This window comes from Pipistrellus kuhlii, unplaced genomic scaffold, assembly GCF_014108245.1.
Source record: "Pipistrellus kuhlii isolate mPipKuh1 unplaced genomic scaffold, mPipKuh1.p scaffold_m20_p_5, whole genome shotgun sequence".
Classification (NCBI taxonomy): Eukaryota; Metazoa; Chordata; class Mammalia; order Chiroptera; family Vespertilionidae; genus Pipistrellus; species Pipistrellus kuhlii.
In genome coordinates, this window is record NW_023425551.1 from 33857129 (window position 1) to 33879965 (window position 22837).

A 22837-nucleotide genomic window follows, 5' to 3' on the forward strand; every position below is an offset into this window, starting at 1 on the left:
CTGATTTGAATCAAGATATCAACCTTTCTCTGTCATGTACATCCAATCTTCCCATTCGCTTCTGGCCATATCTCATGTAGTGTATGTAAGGTGTATGTAGGGGGGAAAGGAAGTGGAGGGGGATTTAAGAGTGGAGAGTGAGAGGGAGGATTCACAGCTTTTCATTCCTGTAGTCATCTCCATCGCTCTCTGCCTATTACCATAGCAAATATCTGGTTTATGTTATCACCGTGACCAGTGTCCACTTCCAAACACCGGTCTTTGCAAACTTTGTCCGCAGCTGCCTCTCGGTTCATAGGAGTCCCGTAAGGCCTTGGCCCCAGTGCCTGCTCCCTGGAGACCCGGGCTGCCCGGGCCGCCGCCACCCCCGCCCTCCCCGCAGCGCACCGGGGCGCGCGTCCGTCCCCGCGCCGGTCCGCGCCGCTGCGCCCGCCGCTCCGGAGCTCCTGCCTCTCCCGCGCCCACGGCGGGGCGGGGGCCGGGGGCGGCAGGCGAGGAGCGCGGGAGCCGGGCGCGCGGGGCTGGGGGCAAACTTGTGCGGCCCGGAGCGGAGCTGTGCGCGGAGCGGAGGCGGAGAGGTAAGGAGGGACCGCGGGCCGCCGCGGCCGCCGCTTCCCCGGACCTGTCCGCGCCCTGGCACCTCCTGGCGTCGGGGCAACTTTGCCGGCGCGGCTGGTGCCCCGGCCCCGCCCCGGGAGGGGGGCTGCGAGGCCACCGACCTCCCCGGGCGCCTGGGCTTCGCCGCCCACTGCTCCGTCCGCGCTGCTGGCGGGGCGCGGGGCGTTGGGTGCCCGGCCAGCTCAGGCCAACCGGGAGCCTGGCATGCGGGAGGGTCTGCTGCTGTGGGCGCCGGCCTTAGTGGCCAATCGTCCCCTCGGATCTGTGGGTTCCACTCTGGCCCCAGGCACCGTTGGAGTGCAAAGAAAAAGACGGGCTTTTCAAGGGGGAAAAGCCAATCCTAGAGGACCTGACAGTCTTCAACTTCACCTTGGGGAAGCCCGCGCAGCGAGACTGGGAGTTGCCTGTCCCTGGTCTGTACTGGGCCTGGCCGGGGGAGGGGCGGGGGGGGGGCCGCCGGTTTGGGGCAAGAGAAAGCTGCCTCATCCAAAGGTCACCCTGACCTGTTTTCTCTATTTGGGGATCGCCCTGCCAACATAAATAAGGGAAGGAAGGAAAAAGGAAAGAAATTTGAAAACCACTAACTTACCTCCATACCAAGGTCAGTTACAGAGGTATAATACCTACTGAGAGTCTGTATTTTAGGAAGAGATTCAAGGCACAGAATCAAAACACAGTCATTGAGCTAGGGGGTGGGGGGGGGGGGGGGGAGTTGTTTTAGCCAGAAAACATTTGCAAAAACTGAAATTTTTCCATTTTAAATAATGCATGGAAAAGTCGAATTAGAAGCCTGCTTTTGAACATAATTTAATTAGACGGACTGAACTTTTAGAATGTGACCATCTGCCTTCCGGCTTTTCACTGTAACTCTCGTAGTTAGGTATTTTGAATTTGTAATCCTGCACACTGCGGTGGAGTTTTACGGCATCCTTAAAAATTACCGCTCTCAGCTCATACGAAGGTTCGGTGGCTGTTTTCTTTTCTGTTATGTTTAATATCAGAAACTGTTGCATGTACCTATCCCTGGTGTGACAGTACAGTTACGTGCCCTTGTTCTTTGTGGCAACAGAAAACCAAACAAGGGGTTTGTCAAAACAAAATATAAACAAAACAAAAGTTGGGCCCCTTTCCACATTTGCAAAATGAGGTCTGGCTGATCTCAGATGAACTTCAAGTCTCTTTTCTTCCCTGAGAGACTGTGTTTGTCTTTTGAAGAATTTGGGATACTAATATTAATGGAAATCGAGAGTAAGACATTAAGACATTATTCATCCTAAAATTTTATGCTAGGAGACATAGTTGAGTTTCTTTCATCTAATCAGTCTCTAAAAACAGCTGAATCATTGTGCATCCTATGTTTCTAAATGGCGACGTTATGTGCTATTAAATAAAAATGTGTCCTGGGAAACCAAAATCCCATGCTTGTACCACAAGACTGACTCATAGGGTTGACACACGGAAGCACTCCCGTCTGCCTATTTTGTAATAGTCTGCAGGAATGATCAAGGATGGCTATGAAGCATTTGCTGTAGTACCTGAGCATAGCACGTAAGCAACACAGCAGTCAAGAAGTTTCTAAACTGCTTGGAAAATATCCAAGATAGATTTGCAAGTGTGAAAATTGTAATTAAAATCGGTTGTTGTTTTGTTTTGTTTTGTTTTGGTAAATATGGTTGTTGGTCAGCTGTGATTATGACTCAGAGAGTAAATAAGAATTTACAAAAGTATACATTAAATAGATCTTTTCAAGGAAAAGGAGAAATGTTTCTTTCATTAAGGAAAATGTTTTAGTGAAAGTTACAAGTACTTTCCAAATTAAATAAGTCAACAAAAGTTGCTGACTTGAAGTCCCTGCAGTAATGTTGGATCCTCCTCAAACCCAGAGAATTTGTGGAGTAATTCTCAGAGACCCAGAGTGAGACCTCAGAATGACTCACACACTCTGAAATTGAAGGAGGTGAGGGGGCAGATTTAAGCTCGAAAGACAAGCAACTGGTACCTATGGAAGAATCTCCATCTCCCTGAGCCTCATTTTCCACTCTGAACAATGAAAATGCCAATTAGGCTGCAGAGCTGTGACTCCTAAAGAGGTCAGTGTGTGGAAGGCCAGTGCCTGACATGTGGGAAGAGCACAGGCTAATCTTAGTTAACCCTGTTTTTGTTTAGTAGGTGTCTGTTTATTGACCGAACAAACTGGAAGATGAACAGGTTACAGTGTTTACTTTTAATTTCAAAAAACTATGTGGCAAAGTCTTGATAATTGTTGAATCTGGGTAATGGTTATGTGGAGGTTTACTATATAGTACTTTCTGTTTTTGTATATGTTTAAAATCATTCACCAGAAAAAAAATTAAGTGTGAATCTGATAAAAAACCACACACCACATTATAAGATACATTTCTAATCTTGCATTTAATTTTAAATGCAATTTTAAAATTATTCTATGTAGACTGGAAGGATAAATACAATTATATAGAGGGAGCTTTAGGTGAGGAATGGAGCTAGAGAACAATCCATGGTGATCTTCAATTTTTTGTGTGGAATTTCATATATATATATATGTGTGTGTGTGTGTGTGTGTGTGTGTGTGTGTGTGTGTGTGTGTTGATTTTTAAAGAGGAAGGGAGCGACAGAAACACCAATGAGAGAGAAACATCGATTGGCTGTCTCCTGCATGCCCCCAAGTAGGGATTGAGCCTGAAATCTGGCATGTGCCCTGAGAGGAATCGAACCAGTGACCTTTGGATGCATGGGACAATGCTCACTCCACTGAGACACACCAGTTGGGCAGGAATTATTTTATTATAAAAAAGACCCTCAAATATGACAACGTTGATGCGTTGTGAATTCTGGTTGTTGGGCTAATGAATTTTTATTATATTCTTTGAAATTCTTGTATTTTAAATTTTTCAAGTTAATATATAATCATTTTATTATTGAATTGTAAAGAATGCAAATAATATAGATATGTACACAAAGTAATAGTATCCCAGAATCCAAAAATACCCATCCTTGCCGGGACCGGTTTGGCTCAGAGCGTCGGCCTGTGGACTGAAAGGTCTTGGGTTCGATTCCGGTTGAGGGCATGTACCTTGGTTACGGGCACATCCCCAGTAGGGGGTGTGCAAGAGGCAGCTGATCGATGATTCTCTTTCATCGATGTTTCTAACTGTCTATCCCTCTCCCTTCCTCTCTGTGAAAAATCAATAAAATATAAATATTTTTTAAAATAGCCATCCTTAACATTAAGTGAAGATCGTTTTGTGTGTCTTTCTTTGCACTTAGACAAATAGAAGGATACAGACACATTAATACGTAATGTGCTACCCAAGAGTCACATAAGATGTTTTTGGTTTCTTTGTTTTTTGTTCTTTGATAGAAGTTCTAAATAACAAGCTTACTTGTATTTTGATTTTTAAGACTTTAAACTGTACTTTAAAATATAGCATTTTAGCCTGGCCAGTGTGGCTCAATGGTTGAGTGCCAAACTATGAACCAGGAGGTCATGGTTCGATTCCCTGTCATGGCACATGCCCAGGTTACAGGCTCAATTTCCATTGTGGGGCATGCAGGAGTCAGCTGATCAGTGATTCTCTCATCATTGATGTTTCTATCTCTTTCTCCCTCTCCTTTCCTCTCTCTGAAATCAACAAAAAAATTTTTTAAATATATGACATTCTATCTAATAAAAGAGTAATATGCAAATCAATCATACCCGCTACACCCACAAGCTACGCCCACCAGCCAATCAGAGTGAGTATGCAAATAAACTCAACCAAGATGGCTACAGCCACAGAGAACAGGAGGGAGGCTTGGGTTTCCCCGGCAATGGAGGAAGCCAAGCTTTCTGCCTGCCCTTGCCAGCCTAAGCCTCCACTCAAGGCTACAAAGTTTCAATTATAGAAGGTAAACAAATTCCAACAGAAATGGCTGCAGCCACAGAGCAAGCAGTAGGTGTGGCTCTGCTCCAGGCTACAAAGTTTCAACTGTAAAAGATACATAAATCCCAGATACCAGGGCCTCCACTTGGGTCACTGGCTGGCCTACAAACCACCACAGACCCCTCACCCAGGCCACCCCACATCCCAAGGGAACCCCCACTCTGATCCAGGGCAAACCAGCCGGCCCCCACCCATGCACTAGGCCTCTCTCCTATCTAATAAAAGAGTAATATGCAGATTGACCATCACTCCAACACACAAGATTGCTGCCCCCTCTGGTGCGCTGGAAGGTCTAGAGAGATTCATGTATCTCTCACATCGATGTTTCTCTTCTTTCCCTCCTTACTCCTCTCTAAAATCAATTAAAACACGAGAGAGAGAGAGAGAGAGAGAGAGAGAAGAGAGAGAGCAATTCAGCCATTCAGCATCCAAAGAATGTCTAAGCATTTTGATTAAAAAATGCCCAATAGTGCATGACAAAGAAGAGCTTCAATGCTAAAGAGAAGCTTGAGATAATCAAATATTTTAAAAGAATCATGAGAATATGTGGCATTATTTTCTGAGCAGCAGACATAAGGCAATAATCCACATTGTGGGTCATGCATGACAGGCAACGCCACAAAATATACAAGCGATATCTGTAGCTGGAATAACTTCAGAGCCTGTGAAGTTAATAAAAACAAGGCTGAAAGAACCAGAAGACATGAAAAGCTTGAGGAGCACGTGGATTGAGCACCACACAGTAAGCAACCTTTCTCCCAGAACAACCTATCTCTGCACCATTTCCTGGAAAGAACTCGCCACACCTTGCAGAAGTGCTCTTTCAGCCTTGTTTGAGCTCGTTTGGTGGTTTCCAACATCGCTGACCCTGGTGCGTGGGCCACCCAGTTATTTAGCCAGAAAAGAACTAAAAAATAATATAGACAAGTAGCACACAAACTTTCTAGGTGTGTTTGCCAGGAAAGTACATGAGAACATTAACTATAATGAGCACAGAAAAAGTGAGTTCATTTGCTGAATATAGGTCACTTGAGAAGGAAATGAAGGTGTCTCCTTTTGACTCATATCAAGAAAAAACTGTTTAGCCCTGGCCAGGTGGCTCAGTTAGTTGGAGTGTTGACCCATAGAGGTTGTGGGTTCGATTCCCAGTCATGGCCCATACCTAGGTTTCGGGTTCGATCCCCAGCTGGGTTGAGAACGGGTAGCAAATGTTTCTCTCTCCCCACTTCCTCTCTTTAAAATCAATTTTAAAAAATACCACACATGTCTTTGGGTGAGAATTAAAAGACAAGAAAACTCTTTAATGTGTATACGAATCCACTTCTCTTGGTATCTTTCACCTGTAACTTCTGGTGCACTAACTGTGTGATGTAACAGCAACTTATCCAAAGTAAGTCCCTTCCTGCTTGCCCCTTTAGCCATTCCCAGGATGTGGAAAAGTCAGGAGAGCTTGAGGTAGAGCATGTGGATTGTTTTCCTACAGCAATCAAATGACAAGCTTGACAAGGAGATGTTTCTTGCTGTTTCTTCAAATCAAGAATTACAGAGGATTAGTGATTCAACATAGGACCCACCCCTTATCCCCGTGTTGCTAAAAAAATTTAACATTTAAATTCGTTGAATCTAGAACTGAAGGGAGAGAAAACAAGAATCCTTTGACTTGTCCTAGAACATCCATATTTAGATTCAAACTGTACATGAAGTAGTAAGTTGTGGTGGTGAAGAGACTAGGTGCTTGCATCTGTCTGCCTGCAGTGCATCTGGGCTCTGTCATTTGTGTGTCTTTAGTCAACCTACTAACGTCTCTATACCTCAGTTATTGTCATCTGTCAAATTGGCACACAAAAAAACTACCTAGTTCAAAAACTTTTAATATTTTAAGGTTCTTAGAAACATATCTGGCACACAGAAATATGTCTGGCACGTAGAAACATAATTGGGCACTTAGTAGGTAAGCGCTTTCTAAATGTTAGATGCTGGTAGTGGTAGCCATGGTTGTAGTAGTAGTAATTGTGGTATATGAGGATTAAAAAACCATGGCAACTAGATATTGCATTTCCCTTTGCTCAACTCAACTGAATTTGGTGGAGTCACACAATTCAACAATTACAGAGCTATTTGTTTTGAGTCTCTGTGGACTGTCTTTTGTGTGTGAGTCTCTGGGTGCATCTGAAATGTCAAATATTTGCCCAATACATAATAGTTCAATTTTACAAAGAACTGACTAAACTGAATGTCCACCAAGGAAACACGGTATTCCAGAACTTTTGGAGATAATAAATCTGTGTTGTTTTAAGTGACTAAGTTTGTGGTGAAAAACAAACACTTTGTAACAAATTACTGCAAACTTAGTTATGAATGACATAACTATTCTGGGAGTTGCCTGTGTGTATAAATGCTTAGCAGTGTTGGGGCCACCTGACTCCATGAAAGGAAAACGTTAAAAGTGATGCTGGGAACTATAGTGAATTTAATTGTAATTCTCAGGGCCTCTCGTCGATCTTGTTTTCCAGATACCATTAAAGAACAATTTGCACCTAATTTTCCTGATATAAACCTAGCAAGCACTGAGTGTCTTTTGTTTCATAGATCTGTATCCCAAGTCTATCATAAATGTAGATTTTTAGATAAATAAATAAAAGTATAGTGAGTACTCATCATTATGTGTGTATTCATTTTCCATTGCTTTGTAACAAATTGACACAAACTTAGTCAACTAAAACACAAATTTCCTTGGCCTAAAAATTTCCATTGAAAGAGGAAAAATACAGTTTTTAGAAGCAAATAAACTCTCTCTTTTAAAGGGCAGTAGGTGATGTGCACTTTCTCTTCAACTGCGAGAATTGATATCTGGGGCATGTTTGCATTCTGACCTGAGCATCTTCTTCTTCTTCTTTTTTTAATATATATTTTTATTGATTTTTTTTACAGAGAGGAAGGGAGAGGGATAGAGAGTTAGAAACATCTATGAGAAAGAAATATCAACCAGCTGCCACTTGCACACCCCCTACTGGGGATGTGCCAGCAACCAAGATATATGCCCTTGACCGAAATCGAACCTGGGACCTTTCAGTCCTCAGACCGACACTCTATCCACTGTGCCACACCGGTTTTGGCTGAGCATCTTCTTCTTAATAAGATAATTTTGCTCATGAAAAAAAAACCCACAAATTCATTATCTCATCGTTTTTGTTGGTCAGGAGTCCAGACATGGCTGAAGTGGATCCTCTGCTCAGGGCCTCACAAGCCTCCAATCCAGGTGTCAGCCACACTGCTATACTCCTCATTTGCAGTTCAGGGTATAGGTTTGAGGTGGTTGGCAGAATTCAAGGTCCTGTGGTTGTAGGACTGAGGCTCCCTATTATCTTGGTAAGTGTTGGTTTGGGGACTTCTTTTAGCTCACAAGACCATTGCAATTTCTTGCCTTGTGGCCCCTATAGGCAGATCACAACATGGTGTTTGCTTTCTTCCAGGTGAATAGGAATATGTCTCTCTGATTTCCAGTTCCTCTCCAGTCCTACAGTGGAGTCTTATATAACGTAATCACCGGAATAAACATTCCAGCATCATTTGCCATATAATGTCACCTAATCAAGGGAGCATCTGTCCCATGCCATTTACAGGTTCAGCCCACACTGAAAAGGAGGGGATTACAGGGCCTGGGCACCAGTGGGACAGGAATCTTGTGGACCATCTTAGATTTCTGCTTACCACAGTATGCAGTAAAGGGAAAAATTGAATCCTGGCTGCAGATAATCAAATGTGACTTTGGTGAGAATCCGAGAAGTCCAGCATAGCCTGTAGGCAAGTTCTCTAATATCCCCAAGTCTCAAGAAAAGCCAAGCTCTCTATGAAGGGCAAAGGCACAGTCCAGCCTAGGAGCCTAGTGTGCGTGAAGAGAGCCGTGCATCATGTGAAAACAAAGGCTGGTGTGGACCCTATGGAATCCAGAAGGCCACAGTCCAATCTCTAGTACAAAATTTAGGAGATTGTCTGTCTAGGATAGGGGTGTCGAACTCAATCAGAGAAGGGGCCAAAATCTAAAATCCAGCCTAAATCGCGGGCCGAATGGTTTACTGAACAGTCATAAACTGTCATTGTGATGGAAACGCAGCGGAGTGCAGTGATGGCAGCGTGGTGCGGGCCACATTGCAAGGCCTGGCGGGACGGATTTGGCCCGCGGGCCTTGTGTTTGACACATGTGGTCTAGGATTTCCAAAAGGTATCATCAAAAAATGAAATGAGAAAGTGAAACCATCTCATATAATTGCTTGGGAAAATGGAATTCTAAGGCAGAAAGATAACGTACTACCCTATTTCCCCGAAAATAAGACAGTGTCTTATATTAATTTTTTTCTCCCAAAGTTGCGCTAGGTCTTATTTTCAGGGGATGTCTTATCTTTCCATGCGCTAGGTCTTATTTTCGGAGGATGTCTTATTTTCGGGGAAACACAGGTAAAAGCACCCTAGCCGGTTTGGCTCAGTGGATAGAGCATCAGCCAGTGGACCGAAGGGTCTTGGGTTCATTTCCAGTCAAGGACACATACCTCCCCAGCCCGAGCTTTGGTCAGGGAGTGTGCAGGAGGCAATCAATGGATGTGTTTCGCTCACATCGATGTTTCTCTCTGTCTTTCCCTCTCTCTTCCACTCTATCTAAAAATCAATGGGAAAATATCCAGGTGAGGAATAAATAAATAAATAAATAAATAAATAAATAAATAAAGTAGGATAAAGGCCAAGAGCTACAGTAGGGTTGGCCATCTATGTAGGAAGACACAGATGGTGACATCTATGCTTTGGATAACATCTACTGACTAACAAATGAATATTGTAGCCAATATCATTTACATTCCTATCAACTCTGTTCTTAATCTTAGATAATTCTTCCATATTTATACACTTATACATAATACATATGCACTGTCTGCACAGCATCATGCCAAGTCTTCATTTCTTCTCTCTGTTACTTGAAAGATTCTAGACCAGCACTGTCCAAGAGAAATATAATGCAAGTCCCATATGCACTTTTAAATTTTCTAGTAGGAACATTAATAATAAGAAGTAATGGGAAAAATTAACTTCAATATTTTCTTTAACCCAATATTTCCCCAAACATTATCGTTTCAACATCTAATCAATATAAAAATTATTAATGGCATATTCTTTATCTTTGTATAAAGTCTTCAAAAGCCATTGTGTACAACACATCTCAGCTCAGACCAGCCACATTTCAGGTTCTTGACAGCCACATGTGGCTAATAGCTACCGTGTTGGACAGCACAGCTCTAGAGTTTTCTCAAAGGCCATGATTCTCAGTTTTCTCTGTACACACTTTCTCAATAATCTTGCCAACTCCAGTCTTTAGTCATTGTTGTCCTGCGTAACTATTAAATATGTGCCCTTCCAGCTTATTTTTTGTTGTGAATTCAAGACCCAAGGGCATCAGATTAAACAAAGCTAAAGCTGAGTCCCTCTTTCTTCTGATTTCTTTCTTTGGGATCTCTTACCATTCCCCAAGCTCACCAACCCTTCTCTGTTCCTCTGTTAGTAGAGACACTTCTTCCTCAGAGTCTAATAAGTACTTTTATTTATTTTTAGCCCAATACCTGACCCATTGATTCGGGTATAGGACATCTCTCATTTGGGCTTCCTGGCTTATTAACCTGCTTGTTCCAAAACTATCCCAAACACTACTTTTCTGCCTGAGCAATGGTAGCCTTATCAGCCAGTAAACATTTATTGAAGACTCACTCTGTTTTAGAGAGGGGAATTCCAAGTATATACAGGGTGGGGGGGAAAGTAGATTTAAGTTGTTCATATGGAAAATAATACAATAACTAATAATAATATAAGAATAAACTGTGTTTTACATACTCATGACTGTAAAACTACTTTTTAAAAAAATATATTTTATTGATTTTTTACAGAGAGAGAAACATCGACCAGCTGCCTCTTGCATACCCCCTACCGGGGATGTGCCCACAACCAATGTACATGCCCTTGACCGAAATCGAACTTGGGACCTTTCAGTCCACAGACGGATGCTCTACCACTGAGCCAAACCGGTTTTGGCTGTAAAACTACTTTTGCTCTATCCTGTATATCCACACACATGCCAATCAATAAAGTTTATATCTTAAAAATACACATACTATGTTAATTTCTTTTTAAATATAAATATGAGAGAATAAACATATTATGATATACTGTTTAAGTATATATATTGTAATATAATGTAAATATAATATCTATATGTATATTCTATAATAATAAAAATGCAATATGCTAATTAGACCCGACAGCCAAATGACCTTCTGGACTTCTTTTCAGTCGACCTTCCAGATGAAGCTGGGGCTGTGAGGGCTGAGGCAAGTGACCACGGCTGCAAGGGTAGAGCCCCTTGCATGAATTTTGTGCTTCAGCCTCTAGTATATATATATAAAACCCTAATATGCAAATAGACCAAAAGGCGGGACAACTGAGAAACTGGTAGCTATGATGTGCGCTGACCACAAGGGAGTGAGCATGGAACATGGTGGATGTCAGCAGCAAGTGGCAGAGCACAGAACATGGTGGGTATCAGCTGTGGTGGAATGGTGAAGCAGGTGAGCAGGGGCTCTGGACCAAGGCAGGGTGCCGGTCACCATCATCAGGCAAGCCTCTGGTGGTTACTGAAAATTCTTTGCTCCCACACAACACAGTTCCACCAGGCGCTCCGGTGCTGGAGCTGCCGCTTGCAAGTGGTGGCTGCTGGCCCTAACTGCCCCTCAGGGCTTCTCCATCTCCCCCTGCTCCTGAGGGGCGATTGGGGCCAGCAGCTGCTCGCATCCACTGCAGGCAACAGCCCCACTGGTACCACAGCTGGAGCCGGTGCTCACACCCACTGCCAGCGCTGGCCCTGCTTGCACCCATAGCTGGTGCCAGAGCCACTGCTCACACCCACTGCTGGCTTCGGCCCCAATCGCTCCACGCTGTCAGCGGGTATGAGCAGGGCTGGTGCTGTTAGTGCATGGGAGCAATAGCAGCAGAATCAGGGCTGTCGGCAGACAGAAGACTGGGGGATGAGGGGGGGGCCAGGTGGGGATGCAGAGGATGGGCTGAGACCTGCCCCTGTGCCCACCACAGCCTTGAAGCCTACAGTTCCTTTCAAAGTGCACAAATTTGTGCACTGGGCCTCTAGTACATTTTGTAATGTAATACAATATATGATGGAAACCTCCAAATACGTAATAAAGGTGATAAAAACTCAGGGTCTTTCTCTGGCTGTATGGCTTAGTTGGTTGAAGCGTAATCCTATACACCAAAAGGCTATAGGTTCGATTCCCTGTCAGGGCACATACCTAGGTTGCAGGTTCCTTCCCTAGTAGAGGTGCATATAATAGGCAACCAATTGTTTCTCTTGCATTGATGTTTCTCTCTCCTCCTCTCTCTCTACAAATAAACAGACAAACAAAACTCAGAGCCTACAGAATGTTCTGATGTCTCTTGACCCTGAACCGTTTCCTGTCTTTAGTTCAGTAGTTCTTTTGATTGCACATCAAAATCCCTAATACATTTATGGAGAAAATGCCAGTGTCGGTGCCCCCAACACAGGCTTTAAGTAATTAAGTAATTCATTGAAACACCTCTAGATTTTGGCCCCAAATATCAACCTACTGTTAAGACCTGCAGTCTTAATTCAGTTTTGCCACTTCATTCTATATTTTGACCCACATTTGGAGTAATCAATCTTATATTCCACATAGAGTCATGTTATTTTAGAACTAAAAGGACCCCATATTACTTTGTCCAGCTTTTTCATCTTACCAATGAGGAAACATGTCTAGTAAAAGTTAAAAATAAAATAAAAAATCTCATCGTTATTTAGGGGCACAGCTAAGACTAGATCCATTCTGTTAAGTAGTAATGCAAAATGGGCCAACTACATAACAGAATGGTATGCTAACACCAGTACTACAGCCACAGAAGGACAAGTAAGGATCAAAGAGCAATGCACCAAGTAATCAGCCAAGGAAGACAGGCTAGCGGTCAACAAGAACAGACAAAACTGAGGCCCTGAAAACAAGCAGCGATAATTCAGAGGCCATTTAAGAACAACACAAAACAACGCCTCTCAAACATGAGTGTGCGAGGGATAAACTGGGAGCTTCTTAGAGATTCATCTTCCTGGCCCAGTAGTTCTGGGGTGGAACCAGGGAAGGGTCATTTTTTTAAAAAAATCTTCAGCCAGAGATATTTTTCTTATTATTATTGATTTGAGAAAGAGAGGAAGAGAGCAAGAGAAAAAAAGACATTGATGTGCCCTGACTGGGAATTGAACCACAGCCTTTTGGTGCAGGGGCAATGCCCAAACAACTGAGCCACACCAGAAAGGGCCAAAGTTGTTTTTAATCAGATCAGTAATTCAATTGCTTTCTTTAAGGAGCTCAAGGTTGTAAGAAGACAAAAGGATTTCCCCTGTGGATTTGGAGTTATGCCAGACATCCTATATAATAAAAGGCTAATATGCAAATCAAATGAACAGCAGAACAACTGGTGGCTATGACACACACTGATCACCAGGGGGCAGACGCTCGATGCAGGATCTTCCCCCTGGTGGTCAGTGTGCTCCCACAGAGGGAGCACTGCTCAGCCAGAAACTGGGCTCACGGCTGGTGAGTGCAGCAGCAGTGGCGGTAACTTCTCCTGCCTCTGCAGCGGCACTAAGGATGTCTAACTGTGACACTGCTGGCTTAGGCTGAAAGGTACTAAGCTGTCAGTTCAACATCCCCCGAGGGGTCCCCGACTACAAGAGGGCACAGGCCAGGCTGAGGGACCACCCCCGAGTGCATGACTCTCATGCACCGAGCCTGTAGTTTTAAATAAGTGATGTCTCAATTCCATAATGTCTTTGTACTGAACTATCTTGGATGTTGGGATCTTCCCCATATCTGTTCCTCTTGGTGACAGAAGTTAGATCATCCATTAAATTGGATGGAGACTTGGAATCCAGAAGGCAGAGTGTTTGCTCCTTACACCAACAATTTTCAACCCAGTGTGGCCCCAGAATTTTTAAAACATGCAATGCTTGACTATTTAGTTAGGGCACTGACCTCTTTTCCCTTAGATTGTCAAATTAAAAAATGACAACACCCAACACAACGATAGCCATCCGGTGTTAATGAATTAAAATTATATCTATTTTTTGTTGGATTGGCAAAATAAATAAATAAAATTAAAATATATATATATATATATATATATGTTAGTATGCTGCAGAATTTTAGCAATTACTTTATGTGTGCCCTGAGATGAAAAAAAGGTTAAAAGTCACTGCTCTGCACTCAATGAACCGTCATTGAGTGCCAGGAGTTAGAATTATGAAAAAATTTCTCTTTGTCCCTTAAGAATTCCAGAATCTACGAGAGGAAATTAGTCGATGTTGAATAGTAATAAAGCAGTCATTCCATGAGTGGCTTCCTATTTCCTTGTCCCTTGTAGCAGTCTAAGCATTATGGATAGAGCAGTACACGCGGCTATAGCAGGTCTTAAATATGCACTGTTGGGATTATTATTTTCCCAGCAAACCAGTCCTGGCAGAATATCCCACTGAGGCCTCCCAGCACATTAATACATCAGGTCGATGTCCTTGAAAGATAGCAGCCGCTGCTGGAGAGGCAAGAAGCTGAGTGGAGGGGGACTTGCACACCCACCCGCGGTGGTGACTTACTGCCTCTTTCACCTGAAGCAAGCGACTTTACCAGCCCTGTGCCAGGCATTTCTCATTTGTGAGCTGGCGCGATGATTTAGATCCTGCCTCCCTCGTGATAGTCAACGTGATGCCACAAGATAATGAATGTATGCGTTCTGAACAGGTCAATGCCATTTCTGAGCTAGTCTTCATTAGTTTGCCACCAAGTTTGTGTCACATGTCATACCTTCCTTTATATACCGTAACTACTCAGGGGCTTAAATTTTAAAAAGAAAAGAAGGAGGGGGGAGGGTACTTGGTACGACTGCGTTCATTTGCATTCAAGTTTGTCTCCATCATTTGCATCTTCGTGTGCTAACCTCTCTGGTAGAGAAGATAGGTTTTGTTGCCTAATGTACCCATGGTGCCATGTTAGTATTCCAGCGTTTATGTACCCAGAAACATGACTTAAGGCCCGCAAGCCTTTAGCAGCTGGCTAGTGAATCATGTTCGGCGTTCATGCAGCACTTGCTGGCACAGGGCAAAGGAACACTCATGCGCAGCACCTGCCCCCGTCAGTCCTTCCTCTTCTAATAAAGTGCATCTGTTTTGGTGACTGAACAAAAACACACCGAGTGGAGAAAGGCTGGGTGTGGAGTAATGTAATCAGGGCAGGGATACAGTATCGAGGATAGAAGATGGCTTGGTAGCAGCTTATTGAAACCGAAGCCAACTGAAAACGACCCGAAGCACCGTTCCTCTTACAACCACAGAGGGTCACGCTCCTGGGATATACATGGCCCAGTGCATCCCCCAGGTCCACATTTTAAGGGGACGAGATGTCCATAAGCTCCCTTCTGAACTGCCACAAACGGTTTACGTGGCCTTTCCCCACTAGAATCACTGGAACATTTTGTCAGGGACCATAAATTTTTAAGGTGGCTCAAACCAAAGCTCAGAGCGCCATGAGCAGTGCTCTTTAGGACTGGCAGTGGTGGCTGTGGGGCATCCCGAGGAAGTGATTAAGTGGAAATACCCTACTGCTAAAAGCAAACCAGCAGGGAGACTGACATTTGCGGTTTGGTATTTCACAGTTCACACGCCTCCCTGTATTTAAAAAAAAATTTTTTTTTTTCTTTGAATATCCACTAGCAGATAGTTTTGTGTTTTATGTAAAAGAGAAATCGAACATGTTCAGGGTGCTGGTCTCCCTTGAATCTCAGAGTGTTGGGGGTGGGGGGAGCGGTTGGGGGAGGTGATCCGTAGGAGGATGCAGAATGTTTGGAATGCATTGGAAAGCCAAGTTGAGTCGAAACAAAAATATCGCTGTACGTTATGGGTCTCATTATTGTTATTATTATTTTGCTTATTTCAACGATTCACCCGGTAAGCATTCTTAAAGCCATCTCTTGCTGGCAAAAGAATCCCTATCCAAGATGGCAAATCGGAACTTCAATAAAGCAGCGTCTTTCCTTCCATGTCTAGTCCTCTTCCTGTTCCCAAACCTCAGCCAAGTCATTTTCACCGTGTGTGCACATTTCTTCTATGAAACAAAATCTGTGATACCTGACACTTTACTAACAGGTGTTCTGGGAATAATCCGTCTCAAAAATAACCCTAAATATAGCACACAAGTTCAAGGGTGTTGAATGTTAATTATGACTTTAAAGCACCAATCTGACGAATGCTTCCCATCAAAGCCATTTATTGTTAGGAAACCTGGTGATAAAGGATACATATCCTACAGCTCCATCATCGTGGTTTAAATATGTGACTCATATTAGCATTTTTACATATTAGCATTTTTGCCATATGGCTGAAAGGGTAGAGAATGTATGTGTAGGGGAACAAGTCGGTAACATTTTGGCCATCTGGTAAATAAATATGCCAGTAGCAGGAACTGTCATGTTTATTTAGTTATAGGGAGGCAACCTTTACTCTGAAATAACCTCTAATACAGTAAAGTAAAAAAAAAACAAAAAAAACAAAAACAGCATATATTTCTCAAATAATTTTGATCTAAGTCACTGCACATTTTACAGCTCTTAATACGTGACTTCAATTACCAGATAGTGGTTTGTGTATTTATTAGGGCTCCTTAAAGTGCCTAATTTAAACCATCTTTTGGAGGAGGCCACAGGGTGGGATTCGGCATACAGGCTCGAATGCTGATGTTCTGCTCTGTAACCGACCTCTGTGTGGTCTGGGATAAATTTCTTAGCCTCTTTGAGCCTCAAATTCTTCATCTTTAAGGCGTGAATAACATTGTCACACAGAGTCTCTCGGAGGGTGGGCCATCGAGGGCCAGGCACTAAGGCATCAGAATCATGTAGGAAGCTTGTTCTAAATACCAGCTTTGTAGCCTGCCCTCCAGAGAAGATCCTGAGTCAGCATGTCTTGGAAACAGCCTATGAATCTGCACTTTCAGTCACTTTCCCAAGTGATTATGCGGTACACGGAACTCCTGTTACCGAAACTGGCTGACTACAGCACTTAGCGCCCTTGAAGAATCTGTAGTTAGCTAATCCTATCAAATACCAAAGTGTCTGTTGATAATTTTTTATTATTAATAAGCATAACTCTAAAAACTAATTTGCATCTCCTAGAAATTTAACACTTGGCAGCACTGGTGCTTAAAATACTCCAACTTTAGGGAAAATAGGAGCTCATCTAGGATAATATTGGTGATTTATTAAATACGTGTCTCAGTTCTCCAACTAGATCCTTTTTTTCTTCTTCTTACATAGGAAACCACACAGGATTCGTGGTCTAGATCTACATCAGGAGCCCAGATACACTTAGCGAAGCCAGCATGAGGTTCTTCGTTTTTCAGGATCCCTACACACCAAACCCTTCATCACCACAGCTCCAGTGACCAGGCTTTCTCCAGTTCTGAGAGGATTTAGCGAAACTCAGATGATGGAAAAGCAAAGGACTTAATTACTTATCTCGATATCATCTCACATCAACGGGAAAGTACAGCCATGGAGAGAAATTCCACTGTATGGAAGAACCTAATAGATGAACACCCCATCTGCACAGGCTGGAAGCAAGAGGCCGAGGGAGCCATCTATCATCTCGCCAGTATTTTATTTGTAGTAGGTTTTATGGGCGGCAGTGGCTTCTTCGGACTCCTTTATGTCTTCAGTTTGCTGGGGCTGGGTTTCCTCTGCACTGCCGTCTGGGCTTGGGTAGATATCTGTGCCGCCGACATCTTCTCCTGGCATTTTGTGCTCTTCATCATCTGCTTCATGCAGTTTGTCCACATTGCGTATCAAGTGCGCAGCATAACCTTCGCCCGAGAATTCCAGCTGATGTACAGCTCCATCTTCCAGCCTCTGGGGACCCCTGTGCCCGTCTTCAGAACGATTGCTCTGAGCTCCGAAGTGGTCACTTTGGAGAAGGAGCACTGCTATGCCATGCAGGGGAAAACCTCCATTGACAGGCTCTCTCTGCTGGTTTCAGGAAGGTTTGTACTCTTGGTGTTTGAATGTCTTCTACAGTCATTACTAGCTTGTCTTCCTTTCTGCTCTATTTCCTATCTCAGCACAGCATAGTCCTGGGTGGCATTTCACACCCGGAGGCATGAGAAAGCCCTGACACATGAGTCATGGCCATAGGCCATAGCATTTAGAGTACATGGTATTATTTACCTGGAGCAAGAAACAATCTAAAAGCCTCAATCATTCTTCTTAGAAATCAAATATATGAATTGAGTTATCCGGATATGCTATGTATTTCATTTCCAAGATCATTACTGAAAGTCAAAATGAGTACTGAATTAATACAATACTTCTGTTGCCATGCAAAGTATTTTATTTTATTTTATTTTTTTAATATATTTTATGGATTTGTTACAGAGAGGAAGGGAGAGGGATAGAGAGTTAGAAACATCGATGAAAGAGAAACATCGATCAGCTGCCTCTTGCACACCCCCACTGGGGATGTGCCTGCAACCAATGTACATGCCCTTGACTGGAATCGAACCTGGGAGCTTTCAGTCTGCAGACCGACGCTCTACCACTGAGCCAAACCAGCTTCGGTGCCATGCAAAGTATTTTAAATAGACTCTCATAGGGCATTCTTTTAAGTAATAGAGATCATTGAATTTTAGAATAATTAGTTTTATAATGATCAACTCTTTCAGTAATTTCTAGCAATTGCTAAAAGTGAGGTGGGCATGCCTTATTATATATACATATATGTATATATACACATATCCTATACAATCCTATATAATAAAAAGCTAATATGCAAATTGTCCCCTCCAGAGTTAGGCCAACCAGAAATTCACCGCTCACTATGATGTGCACTGACCACTAGGGGACAGTGCAGAACAAAGGAAGACCTCAGCCAGCAGCTGGGGGGAGGAAGGCCCTGATAGGCCCTGAATCACCAACCAGGCCTAGGGACTCTACCTGTGCATGAATTTTGTGCACTGGGGCTTTAGTAATATACATATACATATACATATACATATACATATACATATACATATACAGACACAGACACAGACACAGACACAGACACAGACACACAAACACACTGTTGACCTTTGTACAACACAGGGATAGAGAATCAATTGGAAAAAATATTTGACTCTGCTGATCCCAACAGTCAAAATCCACATATAACTTTTGATTCCCATGAAGCATTACTAATAGCCTATTGTTTGGCCAGAAGCCTTACCCATCTCTTAAACCAGAGGTGGGGAACGTCCAGCCCGCATGCCATATAAGGCCCTCGAAATCATTTGGTCTAGCCCTGCCAAGGCATTAGGGGTGAATTAATTAAATGTTTGACCAATTAGGCCGAAACCGGTTTGACTCAGTGGATAGAGTGTCAGCCTGTGGACTGAAAAGTCCCAGGTTCTATTCCGGTCAAGGGCATATACCTTGGTTGCGGGCACATCCCCAGTAGGGGGTGTGCAAGAGGCAGCTGATCGATGATTCTCTCTCATCGATGTTTCTAAATTTCTATCCCTCTTTCTTCCTCTCTGTAAAAAAAAATCAATAAAATATATTTTAAAAAATAAAAATAAAAAATAAAATAAATGTTTGACCAATAGAAGACTAATTTTTAAGTTGATAATTTTGTATGGCCCATGAATGATGATATTCAAATGGTCCTTGGCAGAAAAAAGGTTCCCCACCCTTGAGTCTAAACAGTCAGTTAACACATATTTTGCATATTATATGTATTATATATTGTATTCTTACCAAAAAGTAAGCTAGAGAAAAGAAAAATGCTATTAAGAAAGCTATAAAAAAGAAAAAATACATATAGCAGTATTTATTAGAAAAAATGGCATGTAAGTGGGTCTGCATAGTTCTAACTCATATTGTTCAAGAGCCTATATATATATATATATATATATATATATATATAACAGAAAGTTTGGAAGAGGAAACAATATGATTATGTTTTTTTAAAAGGTTAAGTATTTAATTTTCAGAGGTACCCCTTTATGTTCTTCAGCGTTCTATTTCATTTAAAATCTGACTGAGTGCACTGAAACTTTTTATGGAAGTGTAATACACACAGATATCAAAAATGTACAGCTTGATGAGTTGTTTGATGAATTTTGCTCAATATTCCAGAACCCTAACTATGTGAGGAACATCAGTACATGAATCTTACAGGAGACTTGCCACCTATTGTAATGCAGGAGTTTAATCTTTGCCCTTCAAAATTTTAATAGCCAAAAAAGGTCCTCAGAGACCTGAACCCGCCCCTCACCCTAATTATGTGCTGGCTTTCTCCTTCCTCATAAATGCTGTTCTTTGTGTCTGGGTAGGATCAGAGTGACAGTTGATGGCGAATTTCTGCATTACATTTTCCCCTTCCAGTTCCTGGATTCTCCTGAATGGGACTCACTGAGACCCACCGAGGAAGGCACTTTTCAGGTAAGAGATAACGAACGCACACAGTGAACACACCTCTCCACACACAGATAAACAAACACAACAGCAGGTGGCAGAGGAATAATGTATACGTCACTTTGGATTATACTATGCAGCATGCATGACTTTCTAAAGCTGTTTGACTCTAGCCGATTAATGTCACTGTATAGGGGTCCAGCAATGAGGAGAAGAATGAGTATTCCATATGACAGAAAGGAGTCTGTGAGAATTACTCTTACCTTTTTCTTTGCTGAACTGCATAAATGGGAATGAAAATTATTTGAGACTTGACAGTACACTACACACTGCCACTGTGACTGTTTAGAAAAACACCAAGAACAAAAAAAGACCTGCCCTTATTACAAAGTAAGTTATTTTTGAAATTTAAGATGCTGATGGATTGCAGTTGTTTCTAGCAACAAAGATCTAAACTTCCTATCTCTGCTGTGCTGCCAGGTCTGGGAGTTTTGAAAGATAATCAGTGCAGGAGGTTCTATCCTACCTAATAAAAGAGCAATATGCAAATTAACCATCACTCTGCTCAAGCCACACCCACCAGCCAATCAGAGCAAGTATGCAAATTAACCCCAACCAAGATGGCTGCAGCCACAGAGAGCAATTGAGAGGCTTTGGTTTCAATAGGGGAAGCCAAACTTTCCACACACCCTGGCTGGCCTAGGCCTCCACTCAAGGTTACAAAGTTTCAATTATAGAAGGTAAATCCCAATAATAATGGAAGCAGCCCCAGAGCTGGAAAGAACAGACTAGGGTTGCGCCCAGCAATGGAGGAAGCAAAGCTTTCCACCTCCCCTGGCTGGCCTAGCCCTCCACTCCAGGCTACAAAGTTTCAATTATAAAAAATACATAAAACCAAACAGAAATGGCGGCAGCCACAGAGTGAGCAGGGGGTTTGGCTCTGCTCCAGGCTACAAAGTTTCAATTGTAGAAGGTAAATAAATTCCAGATACCAGGGCCTCCGCTTGTGTGTGGCTGGCCTGCAAACCACCACAGGCCCCGCTCCCAGGTCGACCCATGCCCCAAGGGAACCCCCACCCTGATCCAGGACACCCTTCAGGGCAAACCAGCTGGCCCACCAATACACCAGGCCTCTATCCTATCTAATGAAAGAGTAATATGCAGATTGACCATCACTCCAACACACAAGATCAAGATAGCTGCCCCCATGTGGTCAAAGATTCTGCCCCCATGTGGTCACAAGATGGCCACCACAAGATGGCCATCAAGGGAGGGCAGTCAGGAGGCACCAGGTCTGCAAGGGAAGGCAGTTGAAGGCGATCAACCCTGCAGGGGAGGGCAGTCAGGGGTGGCCAGACCGGCAGAGGAGGGAAGTTGGGGCCAAACAGGCTGGCAGGGAAGCAATTAGACATCAATCAGGCTGGCAGGGCAGTGGTTAGGGAGTGATCAGGCTGGCAGGCAGAAGCGGTTAGGGGCTATCAGGCAGGCAGGTGAGCAGTTGGAAGCCAGCAGTCCTGGATTGTCAGAGGGATGTCCAACTAAACGGGCAGTCAGACATCCTTGGAGGGGCCTCAGATTGGAAAGGGTGCAGGCTAGGCTGAGGGACCCCACCCCGTGCACGAATTTCATGCACCGGGCCTCTTTTCTGTTATAGTACGGTATATACTGTTTTCCTGTGATTGATACAGGTAACATACATGTGTGTCTAAAAATACAAATCCATATGCATATGCAGGAGAGGTAAATAAATTCTGCTTTGTACTATTGAAACTGGTTTAGGGTTAAATGTCTACAGTCTTCAGGACTGACTGAAGATACTTCTCTAACATTGGCCAACTTTATTAATTTTTAGTATATGTAGCTCTCGCTTCAATAAAAAAGCAGAACATAGATATCTGAACTTAGAAAACAGATAAATTGGAGATGGGCACAATATTGCGACTATTCATGTTATAAATTATATATAGTAATACAGTTTCTGTTCTCTTTTTTTCTATTTTTACAATGTTTTGGGTTGGTGGGCTTTTTTAACCTAAAAACAAAACAAAACAAAAAACAGAATGGACATTCATTTAAAATGGTGGGGCACAAAAAAATGTGACAGAACTTTTCTTGCTCCCTAATCTTTGTTGATACATGGTTTTATTGTTTTTAGGTAACCCTCACAGCAGAAACTGATTGTCGGTATGTGACATGGAGGAGAAAGAAATTATATTTGCTCTTCGCTCAGTATCGTTACATCTCCCGCCTGTTTTCAGTTTTAATTGGCAGTGACATTGCAGATAAACTCTATGCCTTGAATGACAGGGTATACATAGGAGGAAGATACCACTACGATATACGGTTACCCAACTTCTATCAACTTGCAGGTCCTAAAAAGCCCAGATCACCCCTGCTAGGACATTTTCGAAACATCAGACAACACTGTGATAAATGACATTGAAGTCTGAAGTTTTATAATTATATTTTTTAAAAAAGACTCTCTTCATCATTCCCCAAATAGCAAAATACAGAAAATTGAGATCATTAATATTTTTTATAACTCAAACTCAGAGGCAAGATGCCATTGCCAGCTGCTTTATTCATCTCAACTTCTGCATTGTGAATAAATTGTAATGGTTTTTCTGTAGTTCTTATTTGAACAAATTGGGGTGAGGAGGGGCGGGCAGGGAGATGAATATGGGAAGTTTTCCCTTTCCTGCTTCAGAACTGGGAGAATGAAATCCTGC

At 42.8% G+C, this 22837-nt stretch overlaps 1 protein-coding gene across 2 annotated transcripts; it reads left to right on the plus strand.

Annotated features, from left to right (window-relative positions):
• The first annotated feature begins 393 nt into the window (after window positions 1–393).
• On the plus strand, window positions 394–22573 carry POPDC3 (popeye domain containing 3). Of its 2 annotated transcripts, none has more exons than XM_036415259.2 (4): window positions 394–578; window positions 16977–17698; window positions 20027–20135; window positions 22264–22573. In XM_036415259.2, the coding sequence occupies exons 2-4, from the start codon at window positions 17214–17216 to the stop codon at window positions 22543–22545; spliced, it is 876 nt and encodes a 291-aa protein (XP_036271152.1). In that variant the 5' UTR covers window positions 394–578; window positions 16977–17213; the 3' UTR covers window positions 22546–22573. The 2 variants fall into 2 exon arrangements, with proteins under 2 accessions (XP_036271152.1, XP_045428991.1); XM_045573035.1 differs by lacking the exon at window positions 394–578 and adding an exon at window positions 848–1031.
• Window positions 22574–22837: the final 264 nt, after the last annotated feature.